The sequence below is a fragment of the Chelon labrosus genome (assembly GCF_963514085.1).
Source record: "Chelon labrosus genome assembly, chromosome: 9".
In the NCBI taxonomy this organism is placed as follows: Eukaryota; Metazoa; Chordata; class Actinopteri; order Mugiliformes; family Mugilidae; genus Chelon; species Chelon labrosus.
Genome location: NC_140359.1, coordinates 10,347,686 through 10,359,794, shown reverse-complemented (window position 1 = coordinate 10,359,794; position 12,109 = coordinate 10,347,686). Strand labels below are relative to the sequence as shown.

General features: G+C 42.5%; 3 protein-coding genes across 3 annotated transcripts; 2 read left to right on the top strand and 1 right to left on the bottom strand.

Annotated features, from left to right (window-relative positions):
* Nucleotides 1-129: 129 nt before the first annotated feature.
* On the bottom strand, nucleotides 130-2,836 carry ciao1 (cytosolic iron-sulfur assembly component 1). Its single transcript, XM_084550679.1, has 7 exons — nucleotides 2,422-2,836; nucleotides 1,810-1,958; nucleotides 1,611-1,722; nucleotides 1,423-1,511; nucleotides 1,152-1,353; nucleotides 991-1,060; nucleotides 130-484 (listed from the first exon to the last, which is right to left on the bottom strand). The coding sequence occupies exons 1-7, from the start codon at nucleotides 2,558-2,560 to the stop codon at nucleotides 250-252; spliced, it is 996 nt and encodes a 331-aa protein (XP_084406805.1). The 5' UTR covers nucleotides 2,561-2,836; the 3' UTR covers nucleotides 130-249.
* Nucleotides 2,837-3,069: 233 nt separating this feature from the next.
* tmem127 (transmembrane protein 127) lies at nucleotides 3,070-5,625 on the top strand. The gene is made up of 3 exons (XM_084550680.1): nucleotides 3,070-3,837; nucleotides 3,933-4,097; nucleotides 4,176-5,625. The coding sequence occupies exons 1-3, from the start codon at nucleotides 3,600-3,602 to the stop codon at nucleotides 4,484-4,486; spliced, it is 714 nt and encodes a 237-aa protein (XP_084406806.1). The 5' UTR covers nucleotides 3,070-3,599; the 3' UTR covers nucleotides 4,487-5,625.
* An 87-nt stretch (nucleotides 5,626-5,712) lies between these two features.
* gatd3l (glutamine amidotransferase class 1 domain containing 3, like) lies at nucleotides 5,713-10,217 on the top strand. Its single transcript, XM_084551739.1, has 7 exons — nucleotides 5,713-6,508; nucleotides 6,588-6,640; nucleotides 6,720-6,833; nucleotides 6,924-7,055; nucleotides 7,172-7,264; nucleotides 8,897-9,076; nucleotides 9,124-10,217. Exons 1-7 carry the CDS (start codon nucleotides 6,392-6,394, stop codon nucleotides 9,290-9,292), a joined length of 858 nt encoding a protein of 285 aa, XP_084407865.1. The 5' UTR covers nucleotides 5,713-6,391; the 3' UTR covers nucleotides 9,293-10,217.
* The last annotated feature ends 1,892 nt before the right edge of the window (nucleotides 10,218-12,109 follow it).

Sequence of the window (12,109 nt, the reverse complement as noted above, 5' to 3'; positions counted from 1 at the left end):
TTTATATTGTGTTATATTTATTTACATAAACATGGAATTTCAATCAGTTCTCAGCCGAGCTATTACAAAGAAATATGTAGCCTCAAAAATCACAAGATGCACTGCAGCAATATTCAGCAAAGACACAAATTAAAGACAGCTGACATGTTCATAGAGGTAACGTCAAGCAGAACCTGCTGAGCTATCGGCGTAACTATAAAAGATGCTTTCAATGTAACTTGCAGTAAGGAAAACATGTTCACCGTAGAATCAGTGCTCTTCTTGGAACTTCCAAATTGCGATCTCTCCGTTATCACTGCAGGAAGCCAGGAGTCCTGCCTCCTTTGGGTTCCAGGTGACACAGTTAACATCCTGGTTGTGAGCCCTGGTCACCTGGGCAGCCAGTGAGAACACCGGCTGGTCTGGATCTGACGCCTCGTCCTCCTTAAACACTCTCACTGCATCGTCACCGCAGGCGGTCGCCAGGGCACCAGTCAGTCGACACCTGAGCAAAGATGGCTAGATTGTTAGATCAGTTTGACCTGTGACTGCAACAGACAAGAGAAACTGGCTTCATCAACTAATTTGGTGATGAAGTAACATTGATGGTGGTTTCAGATGATTATCTTTGACACGCAGCAAGCAGTTGAATCAGTAAATACTACATATGGATGTCTAAATGCCACATTTACTTCAACTTTAACCATCTTCCATCTACTGTTGATTATGGAAACACAATATGGAAGTTTGTGATAAAATTAGAGCTGTGACAACAGAGCCATAAGACAAACGTACACTATATTGCAAAAAGTATTCGCTCATCTGCCTTTACACGCATATGAACTTAAATGACATCCCATTCTTAGCCTATTCAATCCATAGAGTTTAATAAAAGCACTTATGCATGACCATGGAAGTGACTGGAACACCTGAATTCAAATATTTGGATGGGTTAGTGAATACTTTTGGCAATATATTGTACATTATATATAAAAATGAGAAACGTCATACCAGGTGATATCATACACTGTTCGTCCATGGTATCCTGTCAGAGTGCAAACACACTTGTACGACAAGTCTCCTTTTAACAAACAAAGGGAAAAAAAATATTAATGAGATTATTTTTTGAATGACCTCACTGATCAATATTAGCATCACCAGTGAAAACTCACCCTGTCCACTTTCATTTGGATATTCTTTCCAAATCTTCACAGTGCGGTCATCGCTGCAGGAGGCCAGCCTCTGTCCAGCCGCATCAAAACACAAACCCCACACTGTTGATGTGTGTCCCTGTAAGGTGGCCCGGCACTCCCAGTCGTCATCCTCTTCCTTGTAAATACAAATGTTGTTGTCGTAGCTGGCTGAAGCCAGGAGCTGTGAAACACATAATTAGTAAGATAATGACACAGTGAGAAGTCATTCGGCTGCACACAGCAGACCTACCTCCTGGGTCGGATGCCACACAACATGCTTGACATCTTGTGTGTGCGAGTTCACAACTGTGACACACTCATATTCGTCTTCTTCATCCACTGTGAAACACAAACACATCATGTAGTGATTCGCAAAAATAGAGTTAGATTTATTCCTTAGTTTCTGTGCAACATTCTGCACAAACATTTAACACAAACCTTCCCAGACCCAGACTGTCTTGTCCCGGCTGCATGTGGCCAGCAGATTCCCAGAAGGGGCCCAAGCCACACATTTGACTTCATTTTCATGTCCTTCCAACACTGTCAAACTCTGGAAGATAGATCAAGAGTCTGGGTAAAACCTACACAAGGTAACGCATTTCAAATCACAGACTGAATATGAAATGTCTCATCTAACCTCAAAGTCATCGTTCTTCTTTTTCCAGATGCATGTGGTCGCATCAAAGCTGGCGGAGGCCAGGTAATTACCACACGGAGACCACGCCACTTTCCTCACAGTGCGCTGGTGTCCATCCTCAAGCACACTCTTACATATCCAAGAGTCACCTGAAAACAGGGAAGATCAGGAACACTGTCAACCATCAGATCTTGGCATGCTATTACTGGCTGAGTAAGAAATATGAGTTATGCAAAATGGATTTAACTGGACTTTAAAGCAATGTGATAACTGCTTTTTTTAGGTATTTCATCCATCAGATTAGTCTCATGCAAGTATTCTTGAGTGGTTTGATGTGAAATTTACAAAAAAAAATGATTACTATATAATGATAAATAGTGATGACAGAATTAATATCTGCTACATTATTTACCTTTCTAAGGAGCACCCCAAAATTAATCAGTTTATTATAATGCCTCTAAGAACAAACTTTTGTGTCATTATTGTCCTCAATTAGTTTTACTCATGATCACAGTTATAACTGTAGCATGCTACATATTATATTTTGTAAATACCTTTAAAGTAGTTATTATATTTATTATGGAGAAACTGTTTGTGTTTCTTGAAGCTCACCTTCTCGTCCCCATATCCGGATGGCCTTGTCCCCCCCACAGGACGCCAGCAGCGTCCCGTTCGGGCTCCAGCTGACGAACCAGCACCGAGAGTCCGGGTGTGCATTCAGTCTCTGAATCAGGGACAAAGACTCCTTCATAGCTGAGCTGCTACAATAACAGATATGTCTCTTCTGTCCCTTCTGTCTCCTTCCTGTTACCGTTGACAGTTAACTGATGTACCAGACAGGAAACACCCTGTAATGTAACGCCGTAAACAAGCTGCGCAGACAATCAGCGCTACCGTCCTAAACTACGGTTATTTGTCAGCACGGAAAGAAACTGAGAAAGAGGGGATAGTATTTACACCAAATACCAAAGTACAAAAGTTCACAAAATCAGCCGTGTACGAACTGCCGCCATGTTTGATTACCAGGTGCTGCTGCTCGCGGTGCCTTGTGGGATTTTTCTCACTTTTACTTTGTTTTACTTTCTTTTTTGAATAATTCTACCAGAAAATTATGATTTTAAAAAATCCAGATTTATTATTGTAATGTAGAGTTTTTAATGTAATGTATACTTGATGACGTTTAGCTGTCTTTGGACTAGTCACCAGTAGGTGGCGGTAGTGATCGACGCTCCTGTTGAAGCCACGAAGAAGAAGAATGACTTGAACAAGGAAGTCAATAACATTTTAGAGGAAACCAGCGTAAGCTTCCTTTTGTTTTGTTTTGTCTTTCTTTTTCTGGGGCGAATTGATGGTTGTTTTTATTAGTGTGGTTCGATAGGTTAGTTAATAGGATTTAGTTTATCTAATTTTTTACCGTTGGGTTTAGTTTTTTCCCATAAACATTGACGACATTTGGCGTTTCCTGTGAATTCGCTTCTCACGCTAACAACAGAGCTAACAGGCCTGAAAGCCATCTGTTCATTGTGTTTCCGTGAGTCAGATACTTATCCTGTTTTTAATCAAGTAGATAGTGTTAAGGTAGTGCGTCGCTTGGAAACATTTGTAACCGCGGTGAACGAAGCTCCCAGACCGCTGTCAAACGTTCTTCGTCGCCGAGGTGACGTTAGCTGTTACGGCTAACTTGTTTTACTTTGTCAGTCGGTCGACTGAGGTTATCGCTATTAAAGGGGAACTGTCGGATTAACTGACATTAAAAGGAAACCAAGACTACATCAGACGATAAAGTGACAATGTATGCCCCGCCGGGTCCAACTGTCCCCGGAGGCCGGAGAAGGAGAGGGGGAACCTCCCTGCCCAAGCAGCCGGAGCGGAGCCTGGTGTCTGCTCTGCCCGGAGCTCTGTCCATCACAGCCCTGTGTACAGCTCTGGCTGAACCAGCCTGGCTCCGTGTTCATGGAGGCACCTGTTCGAGACAAGAGCTGGGGGTGGCAGATGTCCTGGGGTACATTGACCCCAAGCTTCTTGATGGTGAGTACCAGCACTACACAATCTCTTTAAAACCCCCTGTAGAGATTAACCCAGTCCCTCACATGTAATGCTTGTATTGTCTCTGTCTCCGCCAGATTACTGTGTGAACCCGCAGACCATCTTACTGCTGAGGGTAATCGCTGCCTTCTGTTTCCTGGGCATCCTGTGCAGTCTGACTGCTTTCCTCTTGGATGTGTTCGGACCTAAGCACCCTGCCCTGAAGATCACACGCAGATATGCATTTGCACATATTCTCACGGGTGTGTTTTATTTTATTTTTTTCAGACATTTTCATTTTCATTTTTGTTTGCTTGACTGTTTTCTCTTTCTCCCATCAGTGTTGCAGTGTGCCACCGTCATAGGCTTTTGCTACTGGGCATCGGAGCTGATCTTGTCACTACAGCAGCAACACAAAAAGTACCACGGCTCTCTCATATACGTCACTTTCGCCATCAGCTTCTACCTGGTGGCGGGCGCAGGTGGAGCCTCTATTCTCGCCACGGCTGCTAACCTCTTGCGCCACTACCCCACCGAGGAGGAAGAGCAGGCCTTAGAGCTGCTCTCAGAGATGGAGGACAGCAGTGAAACTTTTCCCGCTGATTATGACATTGCCAATCAGTTTCAGCCACCGCCTGCCTACACACCCTAATGCTGCCAAACTGGCTTTGCTAACACACGTCTCTCTCTCTCTCTCTCTCTCTCTTTCTCAGCACAGCTATTAGCTTGATGAGCAAATTCCACTCTTAATAAAATGGATATCTTTGCAAATTCTCTTCGCAATGAACACAGTGCGTGCACAGTGGGTGAACAGATTCCTTCAGTGACAGTGCTTGGGTGCATGAAAGCTTTCTTTAGTGGTGACAGAAATTTAGAAGCTAATTCTTACTTTCACCACTGAAGTGGTTAGTGATTTGCATGTAAATGGCTTTTAGGATTTGGTCCTTACATGTCAAGAAAACTAAACTGCAAGGAGTCCCCAGCACAGCTCATCACAAGTAATTGATGGAACAGCCATTGCCTGATCAGTTCCCATGATTGTACCGGGGCTGCCGGCGGTTGTCTTGCTCTTGATTGAACGTGGAAGAAGCTTTGTTAAGCAGCATTTTTGATTTGATGTGCTTGCCGTGTGTATGATTTATACTTTATTGATACATTATAGCAACAGAAATACACTGACATGATTGTTTTAGACTTTTATTTTGTATGAACTATCAGAAAGGACCTTATTTATTGTCTGTGCCGCCCATTTTTCTTTTGCTTTGTACTCATCTGTCACTGCTGTAGTCTTCTTTGTTCACTTCTCTGCTTCAAATAACAAGAGCATTGTCAGAAGGTCTTTGTGGTGTGTGAAAGAGGATTGTGTTGTGTGTTAAGAGCCAGTGGCCACAGAGAAATGGAGAAACAGTAAGGGCGACAATTATTGACAAACCTTGCCACGCAGGTTGGTTGCGTCATGTTTCTTGTGTTTGATTTGAAATCAAAAGACACCTTATTTGTATTTTGTGATTACCATACGTGACAGTTTAAGTGTGTGTTTCCTATGCATGAGTTCTTTTGTGTGCAAATTTGAAATGTTCAGTCTGAATCTTATGGGAACTTCTCACATAAGGTGCCAGCTGAGGCCTGAAATATGATTCTAGTTGATTGTATATTGTTATGTTGATGCCATTTTCTGCGTTTCGTTCTGCATTTTGATCCTCAACTGTCACTCTACTTTCATCACCAGTATGTAAATATTGATCGTTTATACATAAAAAGTGGTCATAATAAAGTAAATGCCATAATTTGCCTCATGTCACTCCTCTGTGACTTCACATTGAATCATAGCTTCTTCACGATCAACCACCGAATGCAGCCTATAAGCAGGAGATGGTCGTTTTGATTTAACTGTATAATGACGTTGACATTTCCGTCTCACCAAGGTTGGCTGTCTAGACGTTGCAGACGCATCATGGCATTACACAGAGTAAGAGCCTTACAACTTAATGGACTTTAAAGGGCATACAGTATGCCTTGTATTGCATAAAGGCATCGCATACACTGCCACCTTACAATAACGATAATGTAAGAAGCGTTTTCAGAAACTGCACACAGAAGCAGACTTGTGCAAAAGTAATTTATTATCAGTCAACTATCCAAACATAAAACTATGTGTTTTTATTATTTTTTCAAGCTGCAACATGTATGCATCCTACCAAGAGTTAAATTCTAAATGGGTCAAGATATTTCATGGGTTAAAGCGCTACACATTTAGATTACTCTCCAAAGCTCTAGTGTTACTCCGTGGCCAAAAGACTTTAAGTTAATCAGATGAATAAACAAGGTATTATTGGGGGGGTGTTCAAGAAGAGAATCGGTCATTCAAGGCAATGCAGTGATGGCTCTTCTCAGAACATAGAGCTTACGTGGTAACGTCACTTGGCCACACTCTGGCGGTATATATACGGATGGCCTCAGCGAGATCAATATCACGCCCATCAAAAGTCTTTACAGGCTCGGTGGCATATTGTGAAGTCAAATACTCCTACAAACACAGTCAGATTGAAGCTAAATCATGCTGGCAACCAGGACTTTGCTGTCAAAACAAACCCTGGCTGTTCTTTCTCGTCAGCCTGCCTGCTTTGTGCACCACGGTGACTATGGCAACTGGGGGAACACCAATATTGCCGTGGTAAGTGAAACATCAGTATAACAACAAGTAGGCTGATCAGTGTGGATGTTGTTGTGACTTGTGAATCAATGCATTCCAGGTTTTCTCAGGATGTGGATGGTGGGATGGGACTGATGTCCATGAGGGGGTATAGTGAGTATCACAGGAATTTCACCTCATTGCCACAACACATCACTACGCTAAGATAAGTAATTCACCTCTCTGTCATTAGCACCATGTACCACCTGAGCCGTAACGGCGCTCGCTTCCAGATGTTTGCTCCAAACCAGCAGCAGATGCACGTGATGGACCACATGAAAAAGCAACCTACATCTAGCGAGAACCGGTAGGCTTTTCAGGAACCACTCATACTCTGATGGGTCCATTTAATTCCTTTTAAAAGTAGTATTTCTGATTATTTCTGGCCGTCACGCAGGAACATGATGATGGAGTCAGCTCGCTTCAGTCACGGTCAGGGAATGATGCAAATGCAGGATCTTTCCAAGCTGGATGTCAACAGCTTTGATGCAGTCATCTTTCCTGGAGGCCAGGGGGTCACCAAGAACCTGTGAGGAGCAATGAAATATGACTTACCTCTAGACTGGATAGTGTCAAATAGAGCAGAATTAGATACATACGGATGTGATTAAAATGAGTATTCATATCAAACTCTCAACTCTTTAGATCCTCTTTCATGAAGGATGGCAAAGACTGCAAGCTGCACAATGACGTGGAAAGGGTGCTAAAAGACTTCCACCGTTCTCGCAAGCCTATTGGGTATGTATCATTAACTTTGGACAATTATGCACTTAAAATGTTGATGTTAAATACAAGCGTGAGGCCTTGCGGCTTTAAATCAGATTACATTAGATTACATTAAACAAATTAAACAATCCCTGTAATGGAACTGTGACACAGGAGAATCCAGTGAAGTCAGTGACAATTAATTCTGAGCTTTTATTGATGTAGATAAATTAAGTAAGTATAAAATCTTCATTGCAAGATTAAAAGTGTTGCAGACCCAGTAGGGAAGCTACAGTATCGGGTGAGGAGCAGGTGCAGTAAAAACTTTACACTTTTAAGCTGACACCGGCCACCGTGAAGGCGGACAGAGGACATAAATCCTAATTGTTAAATCCATCCGGACAGAACAAACACTCAAACACTGAGGCCAAAGGTTTGTTTTCACTGCCACTGTAATGAGAGGCAGATCAGTGGTGGGACACCTGGTGGTCAGGTGCAAAATGGCAGGTCAGAGGTGACAGGAGATGGAGGATTACAGGGATTAAAGTTGATTAAAGTTGGAAGCAGAGGAGGAGGAAGGAGGAAGGAGGAAGGAGAGGCTGAAGCTGCTGTCACTATGACAGTGACTCCAACTAAAGTCATTCCTCCCTACTGCCATTAATGCATATGAAGTTTGATCCATTAAAGATTATTTTTATTAGTGAAACAATGAACTACTGAGAACAATCGCAAGTGTTGTTGAAAAAAACAATACATGTCTGGAACCAGATGATCTTGTTTGTTTCTCGAAACAACAGTTTTTACATTAAATAAACAGGTTTATACTTGATCCTTGAACAGCCTATCAAATTCAGATGTTTAAATTATTGTACACAAGCTTCATGTTCATGTTCTAATTTGCTTTGGTACATCTAGCTCTGAGTTCATGTCGGGCTAGAAAGAGATATCCCTGAGAGTCTGCACTGGAAAGGTACATTTATCTGGATTATGATGAGTTGGAAATTTTTTAATTCCACACAGATAGTGCTCAATAGACATCTGAATACAATGTCAAGGGAAATCACTTGCTTTATTTCTTATGAGTTTAAATTAATGCTGAAATTACCTGCCTGCCTTCAAAGATGAGTTTGTCGTTTCATCTCAAGTTGTGAAAACCTATACTCACCCATAATTCACGTCTTTGATAATCCCTAGTTTGATTTTGGATATTTGTTACATCATGTTTTGCATGTGCTTGGCTACAACTTTGCAAACGTGTTGCCACCAACTCCTTCTTCTTCCAATTCCTTTTATGGAGTCGTCTTTTTAACGCTGACAGCAGAGCCGGGGCTGGAATCCACTCGGTGTACAGTTAACAGGAATTCTTATTTTATCTTTAAGACTCTTTTCCAGGAAGCTGCCTGAAGCTGATCAGTTACAGACTTACTGTTTCTTAGGGAGGTCTCCAAGTACACTTTATTCATATTTAAATATGATGGCAAATGGTCCTCTGGCAGTCTGTAATCTTGCTGATGTAACCAGTGGTGTATGCTGGGAGAGACGTTGTTTTTCATGGTGCTGAATCTCTCCTGTCTGACGCTGGTAAGGCAATTAACCTTACACCCAGATCAGTCTCTTAATCTCGATTTAATAGTAACCTCCACCGACGCTCTGCTCCTGTTTCAGACTGGCCAGCATGGCTCCTCTGCTGGCCTGCCGTGTGCTGCCCAACATTGAGGTGACCATGGGCTACGAACGGGACGAAAACACCCGCTGGGGGAACTGGCCCAACACAAACATGGTGCAGGCTGTGAAGGGCATGGGCGCTCGCCACAATGTCCGCGAGCCATACATATCCTTTCAGAGGTTTCCATTTACCAGAGATATTAGTTTAAAATCACAATATCTGTTCATTTGTGTAGCTTTGACCTTAACCGTTTCCTTCACGAAGCCTATGTGGACGAGAAGAACAAGGTGGTGAGCACTCCATCCTTCATGTGGGAGACAGACTATCACTATCACTATATCTTCGACGGCATTGGAAACATGGTCAAGCACGTCATGCGCATGTCAACCAAGTGAGGTGACGATGGAGAAGAAACAGAGGAAGTTGGTATTACAGCATACACTTCTGTACTGTGATGAATTCTTATCTGAAAACTTATAAATTATTTCCTTAAAGAGCAAATGGCTTGTTGTGTGTAATTGATGGTTAATATGGGCAAACGTGCTGCATGTTCAGATGAGCCGAATAATCTGTGAGTATAGAGCACAGAGTACTAGTAGAGAGAACCCTTCTCAAGGTGACAAGTAAAAAATACAGTCATGGGACAGCAGTTGCTTCTGATCTTATGTCACAGTTTTGATGCCATGCCGCAGCTTTGGGACATTAGTTCAACAGTACTACATTACACCCACACACCTTACATAAATAGCCGTGTCTTGTACCAGAAAGGCTGAAGCAGTGAGGATCCACTCCTTGTATGGTGATATGCAGTAGCCTAAAGCATGTATCATTCTCAACTAAAATAATAAAATATGAGATGTTACATCCTTGAAATAAACTAAAATTCTGTGGACAGCCGCTGGACATCTTGTGCAATGTTTGTCACAACCGCTGAGGCCCGAGGTCAGACTGTGACTCACCTCCAGAAAGCTGGGACAACACACTAACTACACTGAGTTAAAATATAGAAGGAGGATTTACATACAGACATTCAGATTCCAGTGCAGTGGTTGAAAAAGTCTTCAGATCCTTTATCTGCCAATATAACATCATAGAAATAACCCATTACAAGTAGAAGTCCTGCATGAAGTATGAGGAACTAAATGTAGTTCAGTATTAAAGTTGGTTTGACTGATATATTATTATATTTGATGATCAACTCACACACACCACTGTTTACTGCAGCTGTTAAAACTTAAACGTCACCTGACAGCATGCTGATCATGAGACATGAGAAAAGTTTGGCAAGTACAGGCTTAATCATTAACAGTGTGTTCGTTTTAAAGGTTTGTGACAAATCGATGAGCCATATTGTTAGGACCACTGTCAGGTGAAGTGAATGATACAGATTATCTCGTTATCGTGGCACCTGTCAGTGGGTGGGATATGTGAGGCAGCAAGTGAAGGGTGACCATGCCGAAGCAGCTGAAACACTGAAGCATGGAGCAATGGTAGAATGAATCATGTTTTCTTTTACATTACATGGACGCGTGTAAGTTGGTACCTGGGAAACACATGGCACCAGTGTGCTAAGGGAAGAGGCCAAGCTGGCGTTGGTAATGTTCCAGTGGGATCGCCTACCTAACTACACTGCCTGGTCAAAAAAATATTTTTCTAATATTTTGTTGGACCGCCTTTAGCTTTGATTACAGCACACATTCACTGTGGAATTGTTTCGATAAACTTCTGCAGTGTCACCAGATTTATTTCCGTCCAGTGCTGCATTCATTTTTTACCAAGATCTTGTACCGATGATGGGAGAGTCTGACCACTGCACAAAGCCTTCTCCAGCACATCCCAAAGATTCTCAATGGGGTTAAGGTCTGGACTCTGTGGTGGCCAATCCATGTGTGAAAATAATGTCTCATGCTCCCTGAACCACTCTTTCACAATTTGAGCCCGATGAATCCTGGCATTGTCATCTTGGAATATACCCGTGCCATCACCCATTGATGGAATAACCTGGTCATTCAGTATATTCAGGTAGTCAGCAGACCTCATTCTTTGGGCACATAATGTTGCTGAACCTAGACCTGACCAACTGCAGCAACCCCAGATCATAGCACTGCCCCCACAGGCTTGTACAGTAGGCACTAGGCATGATGGGTGCATCACTTCATCTGCCTCTCTTCTTACCCTGATGTCCCCATCACTCTGATCTCACGATTAATTATGATTTTTTTCCAACCACATTTCTTCCTCTAAGATGATGGTTCCCCACTATCCTTCCAGTTTTTAATAATGCGTTGGACAATTTTAGTAGTTTCTTCAATCTCCTTAGATGTTTTCTCTGCTTGATGCATGCCAATGATTTGACCCTTCTCAAACAGACTAACATCTTTTCCACAACCACAGGATGTGTCTTTCAACATGGTTGTTTAAGAAACGAGAAGCTACTCATTGCATCAGTTGGGGTTAAATAATTTGTTGCCAGCTGAAAGATAATCGCCCACGCAGTGATTATCCAATGGGATTGCATGGTTAAATCCAGGTGGCGACTTTTTTTTGGCCAGGCAGTGTATATTCCTTTACGGGTGGCACAGAGGTGTAGTGGTCAGTGCTGATTCCTCACAACAAGAAGGTCCCTATCCCTTTCTGTGTGGAGTTTGCATGTTCTCCCTGTGTCTGCGTGGGTTCTCTCCAGTTTCTCCAGCTTCCTCCCACTGTCCAAAGACATGCCCGTTAGGTTAATTGGTGATTCTAAATTTGCCGTAGGTGAGCATGACTGGATGTTTGTTTCATTGTGACAGACTGGTGACCTGTCCATGGTGTACTCTGCCTCTCGCCCAATGACAGTGTGGATAGTCTTGAAGACAAGCGATTACAGAAAATGAATATTCACATATAGATAATATTCATAACAATATGGCAGCAGCTTCTTTTAGTAGGATAATGCACCCTGCCTTAAACTGAAGAACAAAATGAGTTGACTTGGCCTCCATATTCCCCAGAGTTCAATCCAATCGAGCATCTGTGATGTCCTGTCCCGTTTTCAGACTTTATGCAGTAAACGTAAGACACTTAGTAAAGAGAGAGCATTTCACGTCCTTTAGGCCTGGTACCAGGAGAAGGGAGAGGTATAAGCAGTTGTGGATTGGAGGATGAAAAGAAGGAGGACTATGTGTAAACAGTGATGGATGACAGACAACGGGAAAATCCACAGGGAGGCGTGT